General features: G+C 36.7%; 1 protein-coding gene across 1 annotated transcript in view; it reads right to left on the bottom strand.

The window, feature by feature from the left end:
- The window catches only part of LOC132092360 (uronyl 2-sulfotransferase-like), a 56,360-nt gene extending 31,283 nt beyond the window's left edge, over positions 1–25,077 (bottom strand). Inside the window, exon 1 of the mRNA XM_059498557.1 lies at positions 24,291–25,077. Coding sequence (XP_059354540.1) covers positions 24,291–24,504 — 214 coding nt within the window. The 5' untranslated portion in view covers positions 24,505–25,077. The remainder of the gene's footprint in view (positions 1–24,290) is intronic.
- Between the last annotated feature and the right edge of the window lie 1,995 nt (positions 25,078–27,072).

Genomic DNA, 27,072 nt, shown 5'->3' with positions numbered 1-27,072 from the left:
ATGACGAAGAATTGACAGAGCAACCATCAAGTCTTAGACAATGTTCTAGGTTATTACAAGCAGAGTTTTTAGGTCCTATAATTAACACCTCTGTTTTTTCAGAATTTAGCAGTAAGAAATTACTCGTCATCCAGTTTTTTATATCGACTATGCAATCCATTAGTTTTTCAAATTGGTGTGTTTCACCGGGCTGCGAAGAAATATAGAGCTGAGTATCATCAGCATAACAGTGAAATTGAAACTCTTTTGTGGATTGAAACTCTTTCGTCTGCTCTTAATGACAGGAAATATGATTAACTCTCCAAAGGGAGATCCCATTCAGAGTTTTTCTGCAAATCCTCTAAAGCAGACATTTGTTTTTTTTTATGACTTTGCAAAATAGCAACATTTGTAGCAGGGATGGAAATTAACTTTTTTGTCCACCGGCCACTGTGGCTGGTGGATTTCAAAATCTACCAGCTACTCATTTTTACCAGCCCCTTAATACTACAAGATCTACAATACTTAAGCAGTTTATTTAATCTCAAGTCTCAATGAAATACTGACATTTTCTCTTACAGTAATGCTCAAAAATGCTGCATATTTAGGCAGCTTAATAGGTTTTGAAACAGCCGACTCTTGCTGAAGTAGCTCATTCTCTAAACTCCGTAGCCCAACCGGATGATACACTGCACTGAACTTTTTTAATGCACAAAAACATTTTTGCAATATTCTAAACAGTTTTCGTATGCATTAATAATGTTGTATTTAATTCCAAAGGAAAGGATTCACCTTTTCTTTGGATGATATTACACTTTATTGCTGGTTGTTTACCCGCTATGGTGGCCGGTAGGTGAAGCGAGTTTACCCGCCACAACACAAAATCACCCGCATGTGGCTGGTGGCGGGTGCTAATTTCCATCCCTGATTTGTAGCAAGTCGTCAAATCCAAACACATCATATGTTTCTCTCATCATTGGCGCCCACACAGAACTCTTTTCTGGGGTCGGCCAAGTGTATCTGAGCACCTGGAATAAACCAGGAAGAGCCTGTTAAAATGGTCCACTTGTATGTGACCTTTGACCTCTAATGCACATACAGCTAACATATACGCAGAAAACAAAAAATTTAAACAAATTCAATAATTTAATCAGTAAGACAGTATTTTATAAGCACGGGTGAACCTCAAGGCTACTACCAAAAACCAAGAGTGTATGAAACCCTAATACACTCTGACATGAGCCTCAATGACATAAACACAAATGGCAGACACACATGCTAGTGTAATTATGCATGTGCACGTGGCTTACTAAGTAAAACCTGAAGGAAATGACTATGCGATTTAAGTAAGCTATGGAGTATACTAAGTGCTAACAGTTGTAAGTTTCCTCAACTCTGTGAAACGGATCCATCCCCATAGACTCACAGCTACTTTTACCAGGGCTGCTCCAGTCTTCAGTGTATTCTACAGCCATACACAGGCACAAAGCAAGCATTTGACATCCATAAACACAAGATTAAGAGAACATCAGTAGCAAGACAAAAGCATAACAAATAGTGGCAGAAGGAGCTGGAGGGTCTTTACCTTCCTAAGAAATAAGACACAGAAACCCAGTTGGCTTCTTAACACTGAGGTATTTTCATTTCAGAAAGTCTACTGACAATAAAAGGGAGGGTGTGGCATTTATGTCTTTAAATGTGTCTTTATACATCTCCCTATGGCCCAATGTTGTGTATGTCAAACAGAGCCATCAGCACATTAAAAAAAAAACTCACCGGAGTTCTAACAAAAACATGAAGAGGCCATTCATACATCAAGTAAACCTGTCAGCACTAGAAATTGTGATGTGATCCTGCAATGTCAACTGAGTTGTTCAGAAGTTGTTCATATTTTGTGTAATGCATATTTTCAGCCCAGAATTGAACCCAGCATTGGGTTTGGACGGGTCTACTTGCAAAATAACCTCTGATTGCTTGGAAAATGTAATGGTACTGGGCTTCATAAAGCAGCAGCAATGGCTTCAATCTTGGTGCTCAACACATGATGCAGTTCCAAGTCTAGCTGACAAGATCTTGAAGATGGAGAGCGGAACACAGCAGCTCTGCCTCAAGTCATGACAAACGAGTCTTCGCTTTTGCTAGTATAGATTTACTATCATATAGGGAATGTTCTACCTTGTGACTGTAACAGCCTGTGGAGAGACTGTAAATAATTCAATCCGTTTACAATATGGCCAGTTTTGGTTCAGAGGATGTGAGGTGTACCATGGGATACATATATTTAGCACATATGAATTGCTGCCTATATTTTAAATTACGGTTGTCCTCTGTAAATTATTATGTATCTGCTAAGATGTTACATAGGGCTAAGCTGAAGTCTATGATCTCTTTGACATTTAAAAAAAAACTTCTGAAAAAGCAATTAATGCTTATAAGACTGTGTCCAGAAGAGATGGGCGAGAAATACCGTGTGAAACACCATGTTCCAATATGTGTCACTGCAGCTGGTTTACCATCTTTTTTCTAAGTTTGTGTTTGCATTACAGTGTTAGGTTGATAATGACAAAGTTCTGGTTGCAGAACAAAATTGTAAAAAACAATACACATTTCTGATATATACAGTGGGCAAAATATTTATTTGATCCCCTGCTCATTTTGTAAGTTTGCCCCCTAACAAAGAAATGAAGGGTCTGTAATTTTTGTGGTAGGTTTATTTCAATGGAATATCAAAAAAAAAAAAAACATTATACAAAGGTTTTAAATGAAATTGATAGAAATTGATTTGCATCTCAGTGAGTGAAATAAGTATTTAATCCCCTACCAAACAGCAAGAATTATGGCTCCCACAGATTGGTTATGTGCCCGTGTGGAACACAGATTAGTCCTGCCACTTTAAGAAGTTACTCCTAATGTCAGCTCATTAGGTGTATACAGTACCTGTCCACACAATCTGTATCTTCCATTCCAACCTCTTCAACCCAACCACCATGGGCAAGATCAAAGAGCTGTCAAAGGATGTCAGAGAAATGTTTGTAGATCTTGTAGATGCAAGATCTTGCTTAATGGGTTAAGGATGATCATGAGAAAGGTAAGGGATCAGCCCCGAACGACATGGGAGGAGCTTGTTAATGATCTTAAGGTAGTTGGGACCACAGTCACCAAGCAAAACATTGGTAACACACTACACCACAATGAACTGAAATCCTGCAGCACCCGCAAGGTCCCCCTGCTTAAGAAGCACATGTACAGGCCCATTTAAAGTTCGCCAAAGAACATCTTAATGATTCAGAGAAGGCTTGGGAAAGTGCTGTGGTCAGATGAGACCAAAATTGAGCTCTTTTGGATTAAATCGACTCTTGCACCAAGTACTAAGTCATGTTTTGCTTGGGGATCAAATACTTATTTCACTCACTGAAATGCAAATCAATTTTTTACCTTTATATAATGTGTTTTTCTGGATTTTTTGGTTGGTATTCTGCCTCTATACATTAAAATAAACCTACCATAAGAATTACAGACCCTAAATTTTTTTATAAGTGGGCAAACTTACAAAATCAGCAGGGAATCAAATAAATATTTTCCCCACTGTAATGTTGAAATACCAAACTACTGAAGTTCTAAAATCTGTTTTGTACCTTCATAATACACTGACAACCACCCAACAACAACACCAAAAAAAGGTTATTAAAAAGCCACATCAATCATGCTCATCACAAGTAGCTTTACCACAAGCTGAAGTAAACACTATATATTGTATAAAGTGCACACAATGTCATCCAGACAAATACAAAACACCATCATTGTAACCACATGACACTAAAATGCAATAAACAATAATTTAACAACATAAGATGTAACATAAAACTAATACACATAACAGGCAAGAAAAAAAAGCTAAAAAAAGGTTTTTACATTAGCATTTTTACAGTCTTTTACTATTAATTACAAAAAAAAATTTACTGGGTGGTTATCAACCATAAAATTAATTTAATTATAAGGTTATTTGTATCTGACAGATTTTTCATATTGGCACATACCTTAAAAATTTTTTTACAATGACTTCAAGAACCCAAGTAGGCAGTCTGAAGTTACTTTAAGAAGTAAAATGCTATCCTAGCAAAAGTATAAACTTTTTGCACCCTTCACTGAAACACACTAATGTGTGTATAGTATATAAACATCATAAAACCAGTTTAAACATAATTACATGGTTCAATATGGCTTGGCTTAGACTTGGTGTGTTTAAACCTCTCTAGTACATAAATAACACTTAACGAAACTATAAGTTCTGCTTCAGAAAACACACTCGTACATAACCAAACCCAGTGTCACTGCAATGTGTAATGGCCTACAAAACAGATGGGGGTTTGATTGAAAGCCACTGATACAGGCCAACAGGAGTAAACAGGAAATGCATGTGAGGAAGTCACCCGCTCTTGAGTATGCTTTCTTTCTCACTGTCTCCATCTCATATAGACACACAGACAACCACACACACCACTCTCTCCAGCTTTAAATAACATAGGCTGCACATGTGCAGCACATGTGTATGTTTTTCTGCTCACTCTGCAAAAGCAAATATCTCCGAATGAGTGAATAAAATGAGGGCAACAACTAATTGAATATTCCATAGTGGAGTGAAACCAGACCTTAAGATATATTAGAAAGGATTAAGACAAGCATTTACTTGAATCATCTAAACTAAGAGAATGAGCTCTAAACTAAACAAACCAAATCCATCTTAAATGTGTGGATGAGAACAGGAAATGTGAAAATTGGATGCACTTCCTGCTTAACATTTTTCTCATCACTACCTCTTGGCCAAGCACTCAACTGCAAGAGTATGAACAGTAACTGAGTAATTTTAATCGAATAATCAAGTTATCTGTGTGAAAAACTTGAACTTCAATAACTGTTGTTAATATTAAACATATTAAACTATTATAGTTATTATATATTTATTTAACTCCATATAAAACATAATTCTATAACGAAATAAGTCATGAAGTTCAATAACATGCACAGTAAAAAAAAAGAAAGTGAGATTGCTGGGGTCTTGTTTCTTAGGGAGGGGGGGGGGCTGTGCAGACTAATAAGTATTTTCTATGAGTCTGATATAGAAACCAAAGGTAACATTTGGAAAACAAACAAACATCCAATAAAAAAGACAACTAAGCTTGGAAGTGATGACATCCTCAGTGGTGGCTATGCTCCTGAAAACTATGACATAAAAAAATACAACTTCTTCTTGAGTTTCCAGGAAGAACTGCATCATTACAGAAGCTATTCCATGTTATATCAGGGACTTCCTCAATCTATCTGAGTGTAAACGCTGCTTACAACAACTGAGCCACAGAGATTATCTGCCATCTCATTAAATAGTACTACAATTGTACAGTAAGATTATTCCTTGCATTTTGTCTCTGTATTGTAGCTGGAAATACAATACACTTCACTATTCCATGAGGCCAGTTCTGTTCAAAATTCTAAAATGTTCTGCAAGAATGTCTTTAACTGAAAATTAAAAGTAGTTGCTCAGCTCTAGAAGTTCTAGTTTGAACTACAGGGATGTTTTATGTGGCAATACTGACATCTCTCTCTCTCAATAAATAAATAAATAAAGAGCCAAAAAAGGCACATATACGCATCAAGGCTTTCATCACTCTGTGGTTATTGGAACTAAAGCATAACCACTTAATAATTTATTTTTACAAACTCTTTTAAAGTCGACCAATTTATGATGTTAAATGTAAGATCGTCGTTGATAGGGAATTGTAAAGTCATCAGCAAAAAAATAAATAATAAATGCTTACTGTATGCACTTTCTATTGTCTCATTATGACATCTAGCACATCTGGGAAATACAGAACTTCCTTTAAGGCAGTTCAAAGGAATTCTGACCCCAAAATGAAAATTCTGCAGTTCTCAAATAAAATACAACACCTGTGAGGGAGCATGGACGTCAATAAATAAGATCAATGATGCTTGAATGATTGTCACCAAATACAAAGTTATCAAATGATTTTGAACACACACACACACACACACACACACACACACACAAATATATATTTATATAATATGAATTATATTTATTATTTACATAAAATACATTCCAGGTACAGCAAAGCTGAATTTTCTGCAGCCATTACTCAAGTTATCAGAGTAACTTCATGAATAAATCATTCAGAAGATTTTTTTTTTGTAATATTAGTAATGTCTTTTAATCAATTGTTTGATTGTGTTCAAATCGAATGTGTTTAATTCAATTTAAAAAATTTACTCATTCCAATGTTTTGAATGTTACTATATAAAATACAATTCAGTAAGTCGTATTAACTATTTTTAACATGCTTTTTTCCTGGTCATTGTAAAGAAAAGAGCAGTGCAAATATTCAGCATACAGGTTTAAAACAACATAAGGGTGAGTAAATAATGAAAAGGTCTTATAACTCACACTGAGAATGTACTGATGTTCCAAAGGAGAAACTCTTGAAGGAGAAGGGAAGGAGAGCAGAAAGACAGAGGGAGAGCAGCCAGTGCCGGAACATGGATCAGGGAAATGGGGCTTGTCACATTACAGTGATGAATAAGGTGGTTCTGGTCCATGAGGAGACGGAGGATAAAACATGTTGGTATCCATCACAACTTTTAATAATAATCTCTCTGTTTCCACAGAACATGGTGTAATGGAAACAGGTCCTTTACAATCTACTGAATTCCTGTGATGAGACAGGAAATACATTAGTTTGTGATTTTCTCTAAAATCCAGTAAATATAAGCCATAGCCTCTTTGCTGTCCTTTATTACTAAGAATAACAAGAGGGAGGCACAGGAAATGGAAGGATCAAGTGTGAACACTATTCATATAAATATGTCTGCAATGTCATAAATATCCTTTCAATCCATTTTCATCTATAACCATGGATTCTGCTTGGCTAAGCACGTGTGTGTGTGTGTTTGTGTTGACGTCTGTGTACAGTCAGGCTAAAAAGCCAAAGGTGTTTACCTGGCCCCGGGATGGCACAGTATGCAGTGTGCATTCATGTCAGCATGTTTGAGGTGGTTTAAAGACTCAAGAGAAACTTATGGGCTACAGACCAAGTCTCCCTCTCATGCTGACTGGCCGTGCCCCTTGAGCTGCCATGGTCTGGCTGAGGAGATATGACCATGTAAACGTGAGTTTCCGGTCAGTCTAGGTCATCTGATTTTTACAATATGTTTGAGCAAGGAGATTTCTTTCACAGTTAGATGTTACATACACAATGTTACATATGTCTGACAGTCAGTGTTTGGTCAGGTTCACAGAATGCAAACCTTCACATGTTGCATGGAAGCTATGCTGTGGTTATGGATCAGAAATCACAGCACAGCTGCACTGGAAAGACTTCTGCATTGAAAATCTTACTTTTCCAAGCCATTTGTGATGGAAAGATATTTCAAGACGGACATTCGTATCAGAACTCGTGTTTAGTGGCTGTGCTGAAAAGGTCTCCATTTTCCACAGACACTTTTTCAACCTAAAACACTTGTGCTGGGGTAGGACACGCTGAACAGACTGTACTCCTCTGCCAGGAATGTCAGGAAAGGTTTGTGGAAACCACACACTACGCAACAAAAAAACACTGACTGCGACCCAAACACGCTCTCATATGCATGCTCACACATACACTACCGTTAATCTCAGATAGACTGAAGAATTGACACTAACGTCTATAGCATATCACGCACTCACACAGATGCTATGTATCCAAACCCTCTTATGTGGGCTGGGTGGTGTTGGGTAGAAGTAGTGAAGAGGTTTTACGGTGAAGTGCAAGAGGTCACAGAACTCAACAATGAGAAAATGAGACGCCCCATTCCACTGATTGGTCAACTAAATCTGAACTTGTGAAGTCATCAGTAGTTCCTCAGTTCTGTTCAACAAAATAATAGTCCTCTGCTATAGCAGTACCAGTTCTTAAATTGTACAGGGCAGGTCCTAGATTGGGCTTTCTTCTGTGCAACCTAATGCAGTTCACAGAAATATTTATTTCAGAAATATTCATCTGCACCTAGTAAATTTTATTTAGTTGTGCAGGGTTAAATATGAGGGGTGAAACAGCGCTACCCACTAGACAGAGTGGATAAGCAGAGATCAATGTTCAGTCAAGTTTAGTCTATGCCAAAGCCGATATCTTGGAAAGCAGGGGGGCAATGGCCAATATAAAGATTTATATTGAATATAAATTTTTTTTTTTTTTTTTTTTTACGAAATTTTAAATCATTTGACAATGGATTAAAAATATAAATGTGTAAAATAAACATACTTATACTTTATATGACAAAGTATTTTTCACAAATAAATATTTAATAAAAATATTATTTAAATGGAAGTAAACACCAACAGGGCACTCAGTATTCTGGGAAGTTTGTGTGCATTGGGAATCATGTTTTTCAAATAAAGCCGGGGTAACCCTCACTACATAAAACACACAGTGAAAATTACATGAATATCACAGTGGGTAAAAACATAAAGTGCAGCATATTTTGAAATCACAAGTTTAAAGTTTAAAGCATTCAATTCACACGGACCGACCGTCACACAGAGACATGTTGGATACACATACACACTTCACAAGATCTCACAGCTGGATTTGAAGTTTGCAAGGTTTGTGAAATTAAAATGTTCATTAGATTTAGATTCAAAGATTTGTTAAAATTATATAAATGAGTATTTGTTTAATGCTGATGGCAAGCGAGAAAGTATTATAATGTTTGCCTTTCTATTACTAATAGTATATAAGCAATTGTTATAATACTTTCTGTATATGTTAATTCCTTTGTTTAACCATTCTATCTGATTATAAGACAGACTTCTATCCATATGAGACAGAACTGTTAACAACGACAGTAAACAAGAGAGAGAATGTGAGGACTGTGTGCTCAGACGCTGCTGCCGTCAAAATAAACACATTGGACAAGCAGAAAAACTTATCGCCAGATGCCGATGTTTGAAAAATGCCAAATATTGGCGATATATCGGTCGACCACTAGTATAAATATGAAGCAGTCCTTTAGATAATAGACTCAGTTTCGGACAAGGGATGGTCATTGCAAACACTGTATTGCAAATAGGCTGAGGATTCTGAGAATAGTGAATTAAATATTTACTGTACTGTAATATTATATATATATCATATATAAATGTGAATAAATGCCAGAATTTTCTTTTGTGGAGTATGAACTATCCCTTTAAGCACACAATGGTATCTTCTTACCTTACATTTCTTATTCTCTTTCTTCTTTTTCTTCTGTCATTTCACCTGCTCTTCCTTGATCCACATCATTTTCCATTTCTCGGTTTTTAATGCCATCTCTCCTTTGCATGTCTAACGAAATGATACATTAATTGCATCCTAAAAGTAACATGCCAGTAATTTCTCCAGAGGATTGTAAAAAAAAAAAAAAAAAAACCCTACATTTCTCTGTATACGCAGCATTAAGCACTACTTTGGTGCTGAAGTGGGTCCAAAATGCAGACTCACAAATGTCAACCTGAAAAACAAGAAAGCGTCAACTAAAAATACCTCAAAATTATTGAACTTGAGCCTCAAGTCTCTCCCTCTCAGTAATATGAAAGCTGCTATTGTCTTCAATAAACTGGACTCTTTACTTTTTATTTGGATGGACTGAAGCTTCCAAACACTCAAAAATAAAGAGTCTTCAGTATTTCTTTGGAGCCCTCCTGAGCCCTGAAAGACCCCTTGTCTAATTGCTGTTTTGGGTCTGTGACTCAATTATTATTCTTTTAGATTATTGGTATAACGCCGGTCTTTGCCTTCATCCTAGCCTTTGTTATGAGGAGTCGCTTCGCCCCACTGATAGTAACAAGGACACCTTTATACCCCAGGCTCACCTGTGCACCAGTGTGCCCATTTCACCTGATTACAACCCGTAAATACCTGTAGAGGGAACACAAAACACAGCCGAAGGACTGGTGAAGTACAGCGGCCGTGACAGAAACAAACAAGCATGAAGACATCACAATAAAATAAAGCTATATTTAAAAAACCAAAAACAGTCCAGACTGGCCCACATTCTTTGCTACTTGACTTGGCGCAGCGTCGGATATGGAGTCATAAATAAGGGCTTATCTTACTTGGCATTTTTACAGCCCCCCAAAAAAACCTGAGCAAAATAGCCTGTGGCCCTGGAGATGAGACTGGCTGTGGGTGGTTTGGGATCTGGGACCCCTCTTTTATCTCTAAACGCTGTGTTAGGGAAGACAGAATCATGCTTAATTGTGAAGCTATTAAGCCCTGTAAAAGAGTCTTTATGGAAATGTTGTCAAAACTATATTGAAGTCACAGCTCATATACATCTGATGTTGGACAATAACTTTTACATTTAAACTGTAGCACAGAGCTGAACCAAAACCCAACAACACAACACTAGAGCATCAACACAGGCTATTAAAAATCATATGAAAGGTGGAGAAAGATGCAGAGAGAATGTAAAGGGTATGGCTTGGATTGAGCAGAATAAACAGCAGACATGTTTGGAAGAGAATATATAAACACCAAAGAAACAAAAATGTTCTCATCATGGCACAATTTCCTTATGTCTGGAAATATCTGTCACCCCTTCTATCCAAGCATTTCATTCTTTTCCATGTTAATACCGTCTGATTCACCTAATTCCTACGTTCATTAATCACATTCATGTTCTTATACATTCTTGCCAGATGTCCAAAAGTAATGTATTTTTCCCCACACACAAAATTCCACACGCTACAAAAACACTTTCTGATAAACAATTTTAGATTTTTGTAGACATGTCCTGTCAACTGATTTACACTAGTTACGCTAAAATTACACTAGTTAATTGCAGAAATATGACTTTTATGAACAACATAACTCGCTCAGAACTAATCACTACAAGCCTTATGATTATACATTTACAGTATGCATAGCCTCTCGTGACAGAGATCAAACATGATGAAGCTCATTCCTATACAATAAAAGTGAATGATAGTTGACAAGCCCCAAAAAAGGACAAAAAAAAAAACAACGAGATATCATAAAAGTGTTCAGTATCATTATTTAAAGTCTTCTGAAGTGTAGTTTTAAGAGGGAAACAGACATAAAACTATTATTGTTCATCACAAAATAAAGAAAATCATACAGATTTGATGTTTGAATGATGACAGATTGTTCAATTTAGTATGCGTTCCTTAGAGCTTAACATAATTGCTATGAGATTAAATTAATAGAGCTGTTTAATCACTCACAACGTCAATTAGTTAGAATGTGAAATTCATCATGGAGTCCCTTTAGAGCTTCTAATGGGTTTTTTAGAAAAGCTTTGAGTTATGGGTAAAATATGGTCTGAGGTTAATAATAATTGAAGATCCTACCACGTGTATGTGTGAGTTTTTGACGAATCGGACAACCTCTGTAGCTCTCATGTAACTTTATAACATATTACATTTTTAAAACAATACAGTGGCTTCGACATTATTTAGGTATGACTATACAGTATGTAACTCATTTTGCAGAACAGAGGCAGAACAAATCTCTTTAAGTAATCTTAACCACAGAGGGAAAAAAACAGAAACCGCTGTTTTTTTAATTCCTTATGAAATTCCCAATGGAACAGTTTTAGGACTACAAACTGAACAGCTCTACTGCAAGAATTAAGTGCAATGACATGAAAAGATGAGGTGAGCAGTGCTGCTTCAAAGCAGTGATTTCAGATTCATTAAATGAGGAACACAAAGGATTCAGAGGTAAAAGACAATTAAACTGACAGACTCATAACTACCACATAAAAACATGCAGGCTTGTGCAACTTGAGCTTGCAAATATGAAGGCAGCAAGATTATCCTTGATAAGATGTAAGATATTTTGTGGTTTTTAATAATTTTCTAAAATAATGTTAATAATATCTGCTGTGGTAAGTGTTCCATGTAATAAATACTACTTAATATCAGAGTGATGTGCAGAAATATAGGGTCATTCCATGTCAAATCAACTTAACGATATAGGGCCTTGAAAATGAAAATTCCAAAAAGTTTATTAAGAACCAGAATTTGAAAATCATATTGAGTTATCTTTAATACGTTTACACTATACAGTTACAGACATGCAAACTTTGGAAAAAGAATATTAATGGCACTCTGACAGGTATTTCTACAGAATTATTTTGATATAGGGAAAAAGATACATTTCTAGTTTCAAAATTATTTGTTCTTCAGACTTTAAAAGAAAGAGAGGAAAAAAAAGTGACCCAACTTTGGTTTTTGACCACTGAAAATGTGTACAATTCAACAGTTTACTCCTAAAGCCATATTGAGATTCCAATATTGCTGGAATGGAACCATATAGAGCCTTAAAAATGAAGGTCCCAAAAGAAAAGATTGTTATGACCCAAGATCTATAAAGATATTGAGTTACAGGCATGCAAACTTTGGAGAAAAAAAAATTAGAAAAGTGCTTTTTCCCATTTTTGAAAGAAGGTCACTGTAATGATAAAAACTCCATAACTATGGGAAGAAGGAGGCGGGAACCGGCGGACAATCAACTGATATTTAATAATAATCAAAATAAACACAAACCAGCGCATCAGCCCCTCACGGACGACTGACGCGCACAAATAAAAATCAAAACACAAACTAAAGTCCAGGCCTGGTCCTCTCTCGTCCTTCACTGTCGTCGCTCCGGTTTTATATCCCTCCATCTCCTCCGTGGGACTCGAGACCGGCGAGTGTCGCAGGTTTCGCTCATCTCCAATCACTCCACCGGCCTCGCTCTGTTCCCACAGGACTGAACTGTGGGAACAGAGGACTGAAAGTTGAATGAGCAAAACAATCGCAAAGCTGTACATAAAATATTGCAATCCACACAAATTAATGGGAGACGTATCAGAGTTCAAAATAGAGAAAATTGTTGGTGTGTGTCTCACTGGCGCATCTGTGACCAGGACAGCATGTCTATGTGGTGTATTGATAGCCACGGTATCCAGGGTAATGTTGGCATACCAGCACAAAGTATGAACCACATCCAACAAGAGTAACTGATGACGCAAGAGGAAGCTGTACTAACCCGGACTGTATCCAAAAAAACATAAAACCACCAGAATTAAATGTGCACCTTGATTCTCCAGTTTCCACCAAAATTGTTCATCAGGAGCTACGCAGGGTCAGTATTCATGGTCAGGCTGTTATAGCTAAACCTTTGGTCACTTATGCCAATGCTGTTGGTTTCAGTGGTGCCAGCAGTACAAATCTGGGACAATGTGAAGCATGTGTTGTTCTCTGATGAGTCCACATTAATCTTCCCACATCCAGGCGAGTTATTTTGTGGAGAAGCCTTAAGAGTCTTACAACTAAGGCGGCTGTGTGCCGAGAGTAAAGCACAGGGGTGGATCAGTGATGGTTTGGGCTGCAATGCGGTGCCATTCCCTGCAATGCACCTGCAATGCGGTGCCATGCTAGATGTCCAACCCCTGTATATGAACAATGTTAACAGTGCTGTCCCTTACAAGCTGCCAGAAATAGCCACTGACAAAACCCAAGGACGTACACGGACATGTCGTCAAAAGTGATGACAGATGCCAAGGTTTACAGCTGATGCAGCTGATGTAGACTCTCTAAAGACCAACAAGCATCAGGCAAAACATTTATTTTAAAGAAATTAATCATTTTATCCAGCAAGGACTCATTGAATTTTTCAGAATAATCAATCAAACAGTAAAGACTTTTATATTCCTTATATTCCTATTAACTGTGGAGCACCATATCAGCATATTCAGATTTGCCATTAGAGGAAAAAACTGTTAAATGGTTATTCAAAATTTCACAATATTATTTTTTTACTGCATTTTATATCAAATAAATGCAGCCTTAGTGAGCTAAGAGACTTCTATCTAAAGCATTTTAAAACATTTTAACAGTCAACAGCTCTTGCATATCCTGAATATATGTCCACAAGCTTTTTCACACTGATCCTCTACATCAAGTCAATGGACAATGACCTTTTGACATCAACAATGAATGATATGCAAAGTGTTTTCTCCTCATTTAAAAAAATAATAGAGCATTATTAAATAACATTTCATTATTTGCATTTAGCGTTGTTTTTACCTAGCTGTCCATGACCCTGTCAGAACAGAAAAGACCTACTAACTGAGAATCAGCGAACAAGGTGAACTCGTGGCATGTAGGAAGTGGCAGCAATGATTGAACCAAATGATTTTGGACATAAGCTGGTACTGTGGAAAAACTGAAACACTGAAAACAACCAACTTACCACTTACAAATCTTGGCCTACATAAAACATGAAAGCTCAGCGGCGTGCACACTCGACACAGACACATACACATTGCCCAAGAAGTGCAGAGCGGTTACACACAACGGGTCGGCCATGGCTGCCCTATCTGCCAGGCATATATTTAAGCTTACTATTTTAGAGCGGGTACTTCTGTTCTTCCACAAGCAGTACATTAGTAAAACAGAGCTGGCTTGCAAACCGTAAAGCAGGGCAGATGTCCCTTCCAAACAAGATATAGTGATCTGCCAGAGCACTTCATCTTCATAACCATTTTGCGGAGCAATAAGACATATCTGAAGATGGCAACATAAAAATAGCATTAACAAAGAAAGACAGGCTCAAATGGAAACACTTGTTGGAAGGCAGTTTGTAGATTATGTTCTCAGGATGAAGATAGAAAGATCTGATGATGACATTACTTGTGGAATGTTCTCCATCTTGTGGTAGAAGAGATTCAGTATTGCATCAAGGAGATCAACAACTCAGTCCAAACTGTCAAATTTGGTACTTAAAATCTAAATGCCCCTTAAAGAAAAATAGAAAATCACTGAAGAGAAATCGGCTGACAAGTAACAGATGACACACAACACAAAAAAGGATCTTAAGTTTTTGGGGGCCAGGAATGACAAGGGACATAAGGAATGAATTTACACTCCAAACAAGCAAGTTTTCAGGAATGCTCTTCAATTGCTGTGTTAATGGAACTGATTAATGTGCCCCACCCAGAGTACCACTGACTGAGCCACCCACACTTTGTGCAGATGCCAGGTGTGCCCTCATCAACCTTTTGCAAGAAAAACAGTTGGGCAAAAGTTACGTCTTAGTTCAAAACACAATGGAGATCTGGTTACCTTAAAAGTGGATGTATTCTTTATCATTAACTCTAATGTGACTTCCTCAACAACGTTTTGAGTGAGAGAATCACAGTTTGAAATGTGTTTTTACAGATTTGCGAGATGTTCTTCTCCGAGAAGGAGTTTGTGCAGATGTGAAATACCACACCTAGCATATCTCCCTCACCCAAAAGATCCTCGCTGACAGACCACTGCCAAAATATTTGACTGTCCTCTCCCAACTCAGCAATGACAGGAATACAACAGAAGCACTTGAGCTGAACTCCAAAAGACATACCAAAGAGAATTATAAAGAATCACAACACTGCTTCTTCTGTTTCAAATGTTGTCAGTGAGTCACTGCGAAACATAATTCAAGATCACTAATGGCTAGAATTGGTGTTCAAAGTGGACAGTTTTCCATTGAATAGTAAAGAGTAGAGTAAAATTACAGAAAAACATTTCCAATACAGAGAAATTAGGGTGTAGCTGCTTTCATTTGAAACAATTCTATATTTGACTTGGAGAATGAATCTTTAATGACTTTGGGGTTTTATTAATGATTAGATGCTGTAATTGAACTAAATCTGTAATTTTGTAGTCTGGGAAAAAGGATAAATGGTCCAAACCACAACTGCAAACAAAAAGTATTGTCTACTTTATGTTTGCAGTTACAGTTTGCAACATTTATCCCTTTTTCTCAAAGTGTGAATTGACAAAATTAGTTCAGTAACTAAAAGGTATTAGATTAAGAATAAGGTAACTTTTTTTATGGGAAAGACACACATACTTCAGCTGATACATGCATTACATTTCTATGCTGTCCAACTCAAAAAAGGGTTTATGGCAACATTTCTGCAAAATTATTGTATTTACATTTTGCAAGTTTCACATCACTTTCAAAGTGAAATGTCCAGTGATTTGGCATTAAAAGAGCAATCCATTTGAAACAGGTGGGCGTGAATCTGTCAGTGTTTTATTATGTTGGCTGTTGACTTATCTCACCACTTCTGAAATTGAATGTCGCTAAAAGATATTGCTCTGTCACATTTTAAAATAATATATCAGCTACACTAAACCTACCTGAGAGTGTTAACATAAGCAATCGTTTGATAAAAACATATTTCCAGTGCCATTTTAGCTTGTTTCTATAAGTCTTTTGTTTCTACAAGCTATTTTAACATATCTAATGTTTCACCTAACTCATATCTGAGCATTCTGCATCATAAGTGCAAGGCTGTATCAGAAAAGCCATAAATATGGAGCTGGTTATGTGACGCAAATCTCAAAATGTAATACCTTAAAAATCATGCCCCTGTAATTAGTGGTCGACCAATATATCACATCTAAAGTATAAGTATGTTTCTTTAACACATTTATTTTTTAATCCATTGTCAAATTATTTAGTTTCTTAAATATTAATAATAATAATTAAAAAAGAAATATCTGCCCCCCTGCTTTCCAAGATATCGGCATCAGCTGTCAAAAAACACATATTGGTCAACCACTACCTGTAATCATAATTAGTTTGAAAAGGAATACAAGTTGTCTGTGTTATACCACCACTAGTGGTCATTTCGGTTGGAAACTGCAGTGAACGGTATGTTAATATAGGCATAGTTTTGTAGTTTTGCAAAAATATAGGTAGAGGCATGTCTGTTCAATGAGAAGCTGATACTGTCAATGATTAAACTGAGACTCTCACATCTTAACACTTAACTTCAGGTTTGGCTTTGTTCGAAACCAAATGCACTAAATGAGCCAATATATAAATGTAGCTTTCACACTGAATATCATTAAATTTACACATGTTATAATTAAAAAAGAAAAAATCTACTATATGTGAAATAGGGCTGCACGATTATGACAAAAATCATAATTGTTGATTATTCCCTTGAATAATTAATTACGATTATCACAATTTACATTGAATGATGTTTATACCATTGTTTGATGCAAATGCATGCCATATTTTTATATGTGCCTAATGTGAAATAGAGAGAAAATGATGGGAGTTCTGATCTTACAAAGGCTATTTGTCCCAGTCAAACATTCAGGAAACCACTCTGGCAAGCAAGCCTCCCTCTGTCCATGTACATATTTCACTGAAAGTTCAAATATCAAACCATAGATCCACATTGTCTGCTGTGCAGTCCTTTCAGTCTATAAACCACTTTCTGTTTTTCCACTCTCATAGGATACTATTCAGTAATGTGGGATTTTAATACTCATTAAACAAGTTGGCAATCTGACAACCATACACCCACCAACAACTTACACTGTTTACATTAAATGCCCAGCAAAATATGACTGACAGCTCAGCACACTCATTTCCTGCTGCAAACGCTCTCACCTGCACCACTCTGGAGGAGTTGGCCTGTGAGTTTAAAGGAGTCATACCCTCGTATTACCTTGGATACCTACTGCTGTATTATAGTCTTTCAGGCCCTTCTAAAAAAGAAAATTGGAAAAAAAATAAACACAGAGCTCCTCAGACCCTTATCTCTGTAGGCATTATTGTCTCGCGAGATCTGATGCGATATTTTGGCTGTCGTGGACGGTCATTATAATAATGCAAATGAGGGGCACGTTGATTGGTTGCAGGTAGGAGGGGGGTTGACACCGCAGGTAACGCTTTAGCATATCATTACAAACTGACATCATGGCGCAAGTTGTGAATGAACGCGACCGGCTTCCCGGCCAGCGCCGTTTAGGGCTTAAATCAAACTTCATTCACGCACACATATGAAACACGCTTGCATTTTTACTAAGTACTAGTCACACATACATGTATATGAACTATCTACGCATATAAAGTTACTCATATGAGACGTGAGCACAGCACACACACAGAAATATAAGACGTGAGCACACACACACACAAACTAGATGGGGCCTCATGTAAGCGTTAGGCAATAAATAAACAATAACCGAATTCATGATGATCTCAGTCATTTGTTTTTTGCAAAGTACGTTAGCAGCCATTCCCCATACCTCGAAGCTAATACTCCCGCCAGAGTTGTGCCTGGACGCGTTCATTGAACGATAGTTCATGAACTCGTTCATATTTTGGGTGAACATGAACTGAACGTACCGCATTACTGCCTCATGAACGTTACTGTGAAGTCGTTCATTCTGGTGTCTGTGAACGCCACGCTCTCTCAGTTTAACTTCGTTCAGTAGGATGCCAGATTTCTATAAAGCCTTCCAGGCGAAAACCCACCTAAAACACACCGTAAACCGGCCTTAATATGTAGCGGAAAAAACACCCAATCTGACAACGCCAGACTCTCTTGTTCAAACTAGTTCATCAAAGTGAACAAATCTTTTTTTGAGTCATTTCGTTCATTTAAGGGGCTTTAAATGTTACTCTTAACTTGCAAATCCCCTGAACACATCAACCTACGCAATCTTGATCATATTCTGAATTAAGAAATCATTATAATGCAGTCAAAAGTCCGTTTTTGCAGTCCGTTTACAGGGAACATAAATAATTACTTCACCTCCAGTCTTTCGTTTATTTGTCTAGTGACAGACGCAATAGCATACAATAGCCGCATTAGCAGTTATGCTGTTTGTTACACACAGTAGAGCAATAAAAACACAGTCTTACCGTTTCAATTGCAGGCTATTTTGTTGGAATGGCGCTTTTCCTGAGCTTCGATGCCAACTTCGCCTGATATTGCCCCAAATTTGTGAAGGATTTCGGCGTACAATGTTTAGCACAAACACGTAACGATAAGCCAGTGGAAGGGTTGAAGGAACCGCGTCATTAAAAATGAATTTAATCCACTGGTCTCTGATAGCTAGGTCCGTTCTTGGTAGAGAAAACACATTTACATGTTGATTCTGGCAGTCAACCACAGAGCAACTCACGTGTGCACTACTCCAGCATCTTTCGCGACTGAATATGAGGGGGAGAGGGGAAGGGGCGAGCTTCCTGCTGCGGTGTCCATATATGGTATATCCTGCCCCGTCTTGACGTCAAGACGGGGAAGAAATCAAAATCTCGTATTTGAGTGCGCGTGCACGTGGGCTATTTTACAAACCCTGAGGTAAACAAACGCTTCACTTTTAAATATCGGCTTCCCGGCCAGTGTATAATCGTTAGGCAATCATAACATACATTGATTCTCGTGGAAAAGTGAAAATTGTGGGTCATGACTCCTTTAAGAAAACCACCATGTAAATCTGTCAGCCGGGGGAGAGTAAGACAAATAAATGAAATAAAAATTAGAATAGTATCTTTAGCTGTCCGCTGAAAGCAGGCTGTATAAGAGAGCAAAGATGGGACCTGCCAAAAAATCACATGAACATAAGTGAAGCTCGGCAGAGACTGATATCTAAATGAGGATTACACGCTTGTTTATGTGTCTGCTTTTATAAAACACTGCTCTCACTTCTTATGATTGCGATTATGGATCGCAAAGACTGTGAAGCAAGTTGTTTTACTTAAAGTAATTAGCCTAACCTGGTTGCCTTAAAATTTTGGGTTCATTAGAAATTTGAGTTGAAAGAAAGAAAAGTTGTAATAAATCATGAAAATATTTTCTTACAGTGCAGTGTCAGAAAGTACTCGGTCAATGCACTGATTTAAACTGCTTATGAGTAAATGACAGAGACACAGAAACATCATTATTTCGTTCTAATGACCAGCAGACAGCAGCTGATTGTGACATGTATAGCCTTACAGTATAAAGGCATTTGTGGATTTTGATGTCACTTTGAATTATAAAAGTGGTAAATTGATAGATTCATGTTCTGCTATTTGTTATTAATAGAAAACAAAAATGGAATAGTTTAATGTAGGGAAGAAAAATAAAATCGCCCATCTAGACGATTACGGTGGTTTGTGTATATTCTAAATTAATAATGAATATGATCTGTATTTTTTCTACCTACCCTACAAAATATATATTAAATAAATAAATAAATAAAATAAAATAATTAAATGTTTCTATATTCCGGCATGATGTTTTTTCCACTTCAAGCACTTCTGTAGTGTTTAAACACATGCACAAACACTACACTTCAACTTCTGATCTGAAAACTACAGATTATAGTCAACTGAAACAACAACAACTCCAAAACGTATACACAAAAACTAGTTAAAAAGTAAAGGTTTAAAACGGGAGTGGAAAGACTTAGTACCATCTTGAGCTTCATCACACTAGTCAAGCTACATAACAGCGCTGCACTTGAGCACCATCCAAAAGAGTGACTTAACACACACGTGTTCGCTTAGTGTACACACACCGAATCACAACCCAGCCAAAAGTAACACCTGCTCTTAAAGTAAACATGACAGATGCTCATCCTCTTGCTTCAAAAGAGAGACAGACTCTGTGACTCCCACTAATTCACCACATAAAAGTTTAGGGTCAGTACATTATTTTTTTAAGAAACTAAACATTTTATTGAGCAAGGATGCTTTAAATTTATGAAAAGGGAAAGTAAAGACGTATAATGTTTCAAAAGATTTCTTCTTTTTTTTATATTTATATGACAATAAAGCTCAACTTGACTATTTCACTTTCTATTACTCTTTTGAAATATTAAGCAACAGTTTTTTTTTTACCTTGATAAGCTAAAAAATCTGCTTTTTCATTACAGGAATAAATTACATTTTTAAATATTTTAAAGTGAAAAAATGTATTGTAATAACATCCCACAATATTACAGTTTTACTGTAATTTTGAACAAATAAATGCAGTTAATAAATATATATTTTTGTTTTGTTAATATTGCTTAAATATTTGCACTGTTTTTCAAATTATTTGCTTACAATTTCCCATTCTATGCAGCTGCAAATGCTCTGGCAATACCATTTTGGAATATTTCATAATGAAGCACACTGAAACTGAAGATTGAAGAAAGATGTGTTTCTATGTGCAAAATAAATATTACCCTGTGTACCCTCCTGCATACCCTCCTTTCCTTTTGCATAGCTTTATGAGTGCAGCACATCCCTGGCTGGCCATATCTCATTTGTTCACAATACATTTCCCACAATACATCCAGAATACGCTACTGTAATTATCTATGTATATATGTGCAATGCCAGCTTCTGCACTGGCAGATGAGGAAGTCAGCTGTTGACCCCCATTTAACTTGATTCAGGAATGTAGATGTTTTACAGATTAAACCTTAAAAAATGCTGAAATAAGAAATTCAGGTCTCTCTACATGCACATGTGGCTATAACACTACAAAGCTTATGCTGTGGACATGACTGGCTCTATGTACTGTGTTTTGTAAGAGCTGACTGGCAACCGTGGGTGCTTCTGATGATGTGTGAAGGTGTTGATGGTAAAGGGTGAGGCTTGAGCAGATGACAGATGAAAGTGGTTGAGAACCCACTAAACAGCCACTTGGAAAAAGCTGGAGTGTACCTCAAGAATGCATCGCTGTATATTCTTAAAGGAATAGTTCACCTTTAAAAATTAAAACATAGCCATTATTTACTGACTCTCTTGCTGTTACACCTTGTATGATTTTCATCCGTCGCACACAAAAAAGATGATGTTAGGCAGGAAAAATATGAGGGGGAGTAAATGATGACAATATTCAGTTTTGGTTGAACTGCCCATAAGATGTATTTTAGGTTCACTGTTCAGACAATAACTGACTGGTTTACATCTTTCTATCAATGGAATCTTAACTCTGTAAAGCCTGACATACAGTACGAAATACTAGTCAAGAGTGAATAACTTTTTTTAATGGAACAGTTTATTGAAACTGCATATCTAAACTGCATATTTGCTTTATGGTTTGTATCATACTTGATACATCAGGCTTTTTTATGACCAATCTATAGAATGATATAGTAAGATTACTGAGATCATACTTGAGAACAAAAAAAACAGGTTTTACACAGCATCCCAAATGAAGTAACAATAATCAAACTTAAGATTAAATTGTAACGGAAACCTATGACATTTTTTATAACAGTATCAAACTACTTATGGTACATTAAATGCAAATTAATATCCGCTGTCACACTCTTAATTAGGGCTGCTCCGATCACGATCGGCCGATCGTTATGTGCATCTCGTCAGTAAAGCCGGTTCTCTAATCAGTGGTAAATTCCATCAGGTGCGTGATTTCACATAGAGCAGCTGTTACTACACAGAGCCGTTGTTAACTGAGAAGCTGCGCAAATCCACGTTCATTTTCAGCGTTTATTTGCGCATCTTCTCAGTTAACAACGGCTCGGCTTTGGATCGGAGCACCCCTACTCTTAATCTCAATCATTCGTCTCAGTAACATTTAAAACAAAGCTCTTTCATTTTATTCTTGCAAGTCACAACAGTATTTTTTTCATCAAAGTTTTGATCATTTAAAAAAATAAAAGGCCTTAGAAATTTGTGTATCAAATATGATACAGTAGCCTTAAATGGTTAGTTCACTCAAAAATTACAATTTGTCCATCTTCTACTCACCCTCGAAGCATCCTAGGTGTATGTGACTTTCTTCTTTCAAAATAATCCAATCTGAGTTATATTAAAAACTGTCCTTGCTCTTCTAAGCCTTTCAATGGGGTAAGCGGTGTTTGTTGTCAACAGTTCAGAAGATGTGAAATAAAGTGCACACATCTGTAATAAAATGTCTCTGCACATCTTCCAGTTCCCAACAGTCTCATTTTCAATGAGAAAAAAAAGTTTATTACATTTGAAATCTGGATATTTATCTTAAAAAAATGCATGGATTCGCTACAGGCTACATGCTTTTATTCACCCCCGGAGCCGTGTGAGAGACAGATGCGAGCACTTTATTTCACGTCTTCTGAACTGTTGACAACAAACACCCACATACTTACATTGAAAGGCTTGGAAGAGCAAGGTCAATTTTTTATATAACTCTGATTTGATTATTCTAAAAGAACAAAGTCACATACACCTAGGATGCTTCGAGGGTGAGTAGAAGATGGACAAATTCAAATTTTTCAATGAACTAACCGTTTAATAGTTTAAGATAACCTGAAAGATTATAGATGAATTGTCGATAAGTGGACGGCTGATCCATGTGCACATTACATCCTTAAGATGTAATGACAGAGAAGTCCCTTTCACAAACACACTCTGGCAGAATAAAATCATGCACTGCTCATGGTAATGTTATTTTCAATTTGATACCAACATAATGACACAGACTGCTTTTTATGACAACACACCTGTCAGCTCTGTGTCTCTCTCCTGATCTCACAGCCCTCCTGCACATTTCCTTTGGCAGCTCAACAATACATTTAAGAGCAGTAATAGTCACACTTTTTACACCAATGATTTATTTTTCATTTGTCCCAAATGAACATGGTATTAAACTGCCTATAATAAACATTTCAGCAATAATTAAACAAAACAATTACATAAGAAGTTCTAGTCTAGTTCTGATATGGACTACAAATAGGCTATACTGTCAAAACCTAAATAAAATCTTAAGCTTATATTAAAAAAAATATTTGTCTGAACAAGATCTTAAAAAACGAACCTCAAACACACATAATGTACATAAAAATAATACACATAAGTTGATGCTGTTGCATTAACATAGCTCAGCATGAATATTGGTTGGTTTACTTTGACAGAGGGTACATGATCTCAGCAGGCAAATACTGCTTGTGTTTAAAGGCAACAGACGTATGTTCATAAAGACTGAACAAGAAAATAGAAGTTAAAGGGATTGTTCATCAAAAAATGAAAATTCTGCCATCATGTACTATCATGTCAAGGTTATGGTGTTCCAAATCTGCATGACTTTCTTCAAATGACAGTCGCCCAGTCCTGATTCACTTTAATTTGTTAGGAAGAGTCTACCTAACATCCCATTGTGCGCACACAGGTTTGTAATAGTTTTGTGAGGGTGGGGGAAGCCTATCAGATAGCTTATTTTTGGATAAACTGTCTGTTTAAATGAACTCTACGGGTGTAAATATCCCCCAAAAGCGTCACAAAACTGACTAAACACACGTTTTCGTTTGCGTAAAGTTCAGGACGCAAAAAAGAAAACCTGTCCAAACACGCCTAAACAAGAAAACACACAGAAACCTCGGGAAATCCAACATCTGCTACACACAACGGAAATGTTGGACAATTTGATGCCGTGACGAGAAAGCAGACGGTACAAGTCTCCAAAACTGGGGAAAGCCAGAGGAAGAGAGCTAATCTTACCGAGATACTGCCTGATCTCCAGCAGAACGTTAGAGGGTCCTCCGTTCAGCTGGTAAAACAGTGAGCCGAGACAGAAGAGCAGCAGTGTGGCCATGCAGAAACCATAATCGCGCAGCGAGAAGCGAAGCCCAAGAGCCGATAACCAGAGTCCCTTCCTGCTGCTCCGACCCGTGCTGTGATTGTTTAGACGGGGACTGCTGCTGTAATTCTTCATCGTCTCCTCACATGGAAGCGCCGAGAATGGTAGTCACCCATCCGCCTCTTTAGATAAAAACTGTTTAGTCAACATTTAAACAAAAACTAAGGTCACTTCACAGATGAAGGAGCGCGAGCACACGAGTTCAGATGTTTGCCCCCCCCCGCTTGGCCGTGTTTTCTCGTCGGCTCTGGCTGAGCTATTTTTACGAATGAAGGTGGGAATCCATCCTTTGCTTTTAGGGGTTAATGTCGGTGTCAGATTACTGTATGTGGAGGAAAAAGTTCAATCGGAGGATGGACTCCCACTCACGCGCTGCCGTCGCTTAGCACCACCAGGCGGAAGACGCGTGAAAGCGCGCGACAGAATTAGTGCAACTCTAGAAAAACTAATACTAACACACACATTCAGCTGCAAAACCACTAATTATTCTAACTAATGCATATATTTTAATAAAAAAATACATATTTCATAGGAAAGATCAACAAATAATTGTGCAATATTTATCTCAGTGTATTTCCTTTCTATCTATCTATCTATCTACAGTGTAAAAACAGCTGTGCTTTTGGATCCAGATTTCCAAGAAATACTGTTGAAGCAAAGGGCAATAAGGACAATTTTAATTAAATATTCAGCCAAGAGTCAAGGTCATGATTGAGCAGTTTTTTGACTATTTGAACTAACAGAACTAAATTTGACTCTTTCAGCCATGTGAGTAAGTGTTAGAATGATGAAAGCAGTCTGCCTCACAATGGATTAATTTATAGTGCAACACAATATCTTTTATTTCACTGAGACATTAAAAATCAAATGAAATAATGTCTTTATTTAACCCACTGGGAATATAATCATGTCTGGTGTTTGCCAAATCAGAGATGAACAAGGGAAAAATAACTATTTAGCTTTAAGCTGTGTTTGTTGTCGTCTCCCAGTTTTGGATATAGTGTATATATAAAGATCAATGGGTTTGTGTCATTGACATAACTGTCAGCATTTTGTATAAAAGTACCACATAAGAAAGAAATGTATCATCTTATGAATGCTGTTTTTGAATGCTGATAATAATGTTTCTTGAGCACCAAATCAGAATATTAGAATGATTTCTGAAGGATCATATGACACTGAAGACTGAAATGATGCTGAAAATACAGAGTACAGAGTACAGGAAAGCAGTCAGTGTAAGATATTCTTTTTATTATTATTATTAAACCTCAAAGGGACAAATATTTTAAGACAATTTTGTTTGTAAATACACAAGCAACCTTTATAGACAATCATAAGCGAACTTAAACCAGATAAAATCATTTTTATACATATATTTTACAATGGTCACTGGAGCATGTCACTAACTATAGGTGAAAGAGTATTGCTTGATGATGTATAGTACAGCTAATAATTACATTTGATGTAAAAGCAAAAATAAGTTATTTAAATATCAATTACATATACAGAATGTGCAACCTCAGTTAATCATTTCATATATGTAATTAAGACCCAGCTTTATAGCATTTAAGTTGAAATAATTAACTGGTCATGGTTAGTTCTGTAATTAATTAGCAAGTGATTCTAAATTTTAAATGTTTTTTTTTTTTTTTACAGAGATTTGAGATTTATGAGATTTGATACCTCAACCTTGAACATCTGAAAAAAAAAAGTATTTGAAAAAAATAACTAAACGTGTCAATTTGTGATCTCATTTTCTCCACAATGGAATTAAAAAACAACTTTCATTCTTTAATAAAGTGCATTTTTACAGTATCATTTCATGAAATATAGTTTCAATTTTAATCACATAAAAAGCCTTATTGTTATCAAAGCACTCAAGTGAAAGCATCCATTCTGATACACAAGAATCTTATTGATTCTCTACTGCTTAAAACATTCATCAAAACCTTGAGCATTACGGTCTATAAATTGTGCTGGGTAAGATATAAGAGTAAATGACATGAGGGAGAAATACAATTCTGAAGCACGCTTTCAAAAAGACAGTTTCCTAAAACTGCAAGTTCTTGGGGAAACACGAGTGGTGTCTTTTTATAACCAGAAAACCAAAGGATTTGTAGAAGCAACTAAATGTACTCAATCAAAACCAACCTGAGAGTGATTGTGGGAGGAACACACTTCATTGTGCTTAGTTTGGAGTGTTGGAATGCTTTAAATCTGAGCAGCGAAGACGTCATGTTAAAGCCTAAGTGACGTAACTAACAGACGTCAGCTAGTCTGCCAGATGCTGTCTTTGGTGAGAGAATCACCAGATGTGTACAATAAAAAGTTATGTCCATAACACTTTATTCTCCCTGAAACACACAAACACATGCCATTTGCATTGTGTTCTGAATGACAAAATAAATAATGCTTTATGGTCTTTCTTCCCAACACTTTTATCTTATGGGTAAAATACCAGTCTGTATATTTGACTAGTGTCAGAACACTCCAGTAAGTTAGTCAGAGAAAGAGTCAAGTTTCGATTTGATTTACTTGTATTTTAAGGCTAAGACTGTGTGCTTTCAAGAGCTTGAGGCCTTTTTTTTACAATTCAAAATGTCTTCAACACCCCAGTCAAAGTGCAAGGCAATCTCGGACAAA

The sequence above is a fragment of the Carassius carassius genome, chromosome 18 (assembly GCF_963082965.1).
Source record: "Carassius carassius chromosome 18, fCarCar2.1, whole genome shotgun sequence".
Lineage (NCBI taxonomy): Eukaryota > Metazoa > Chordata > Actinopteri > Cypriniformes > Cyprinidae > Carassius > Carassius carassius.
This window is presented reverse-complemented; position numbering and strand designations above follow the sequence as displayed.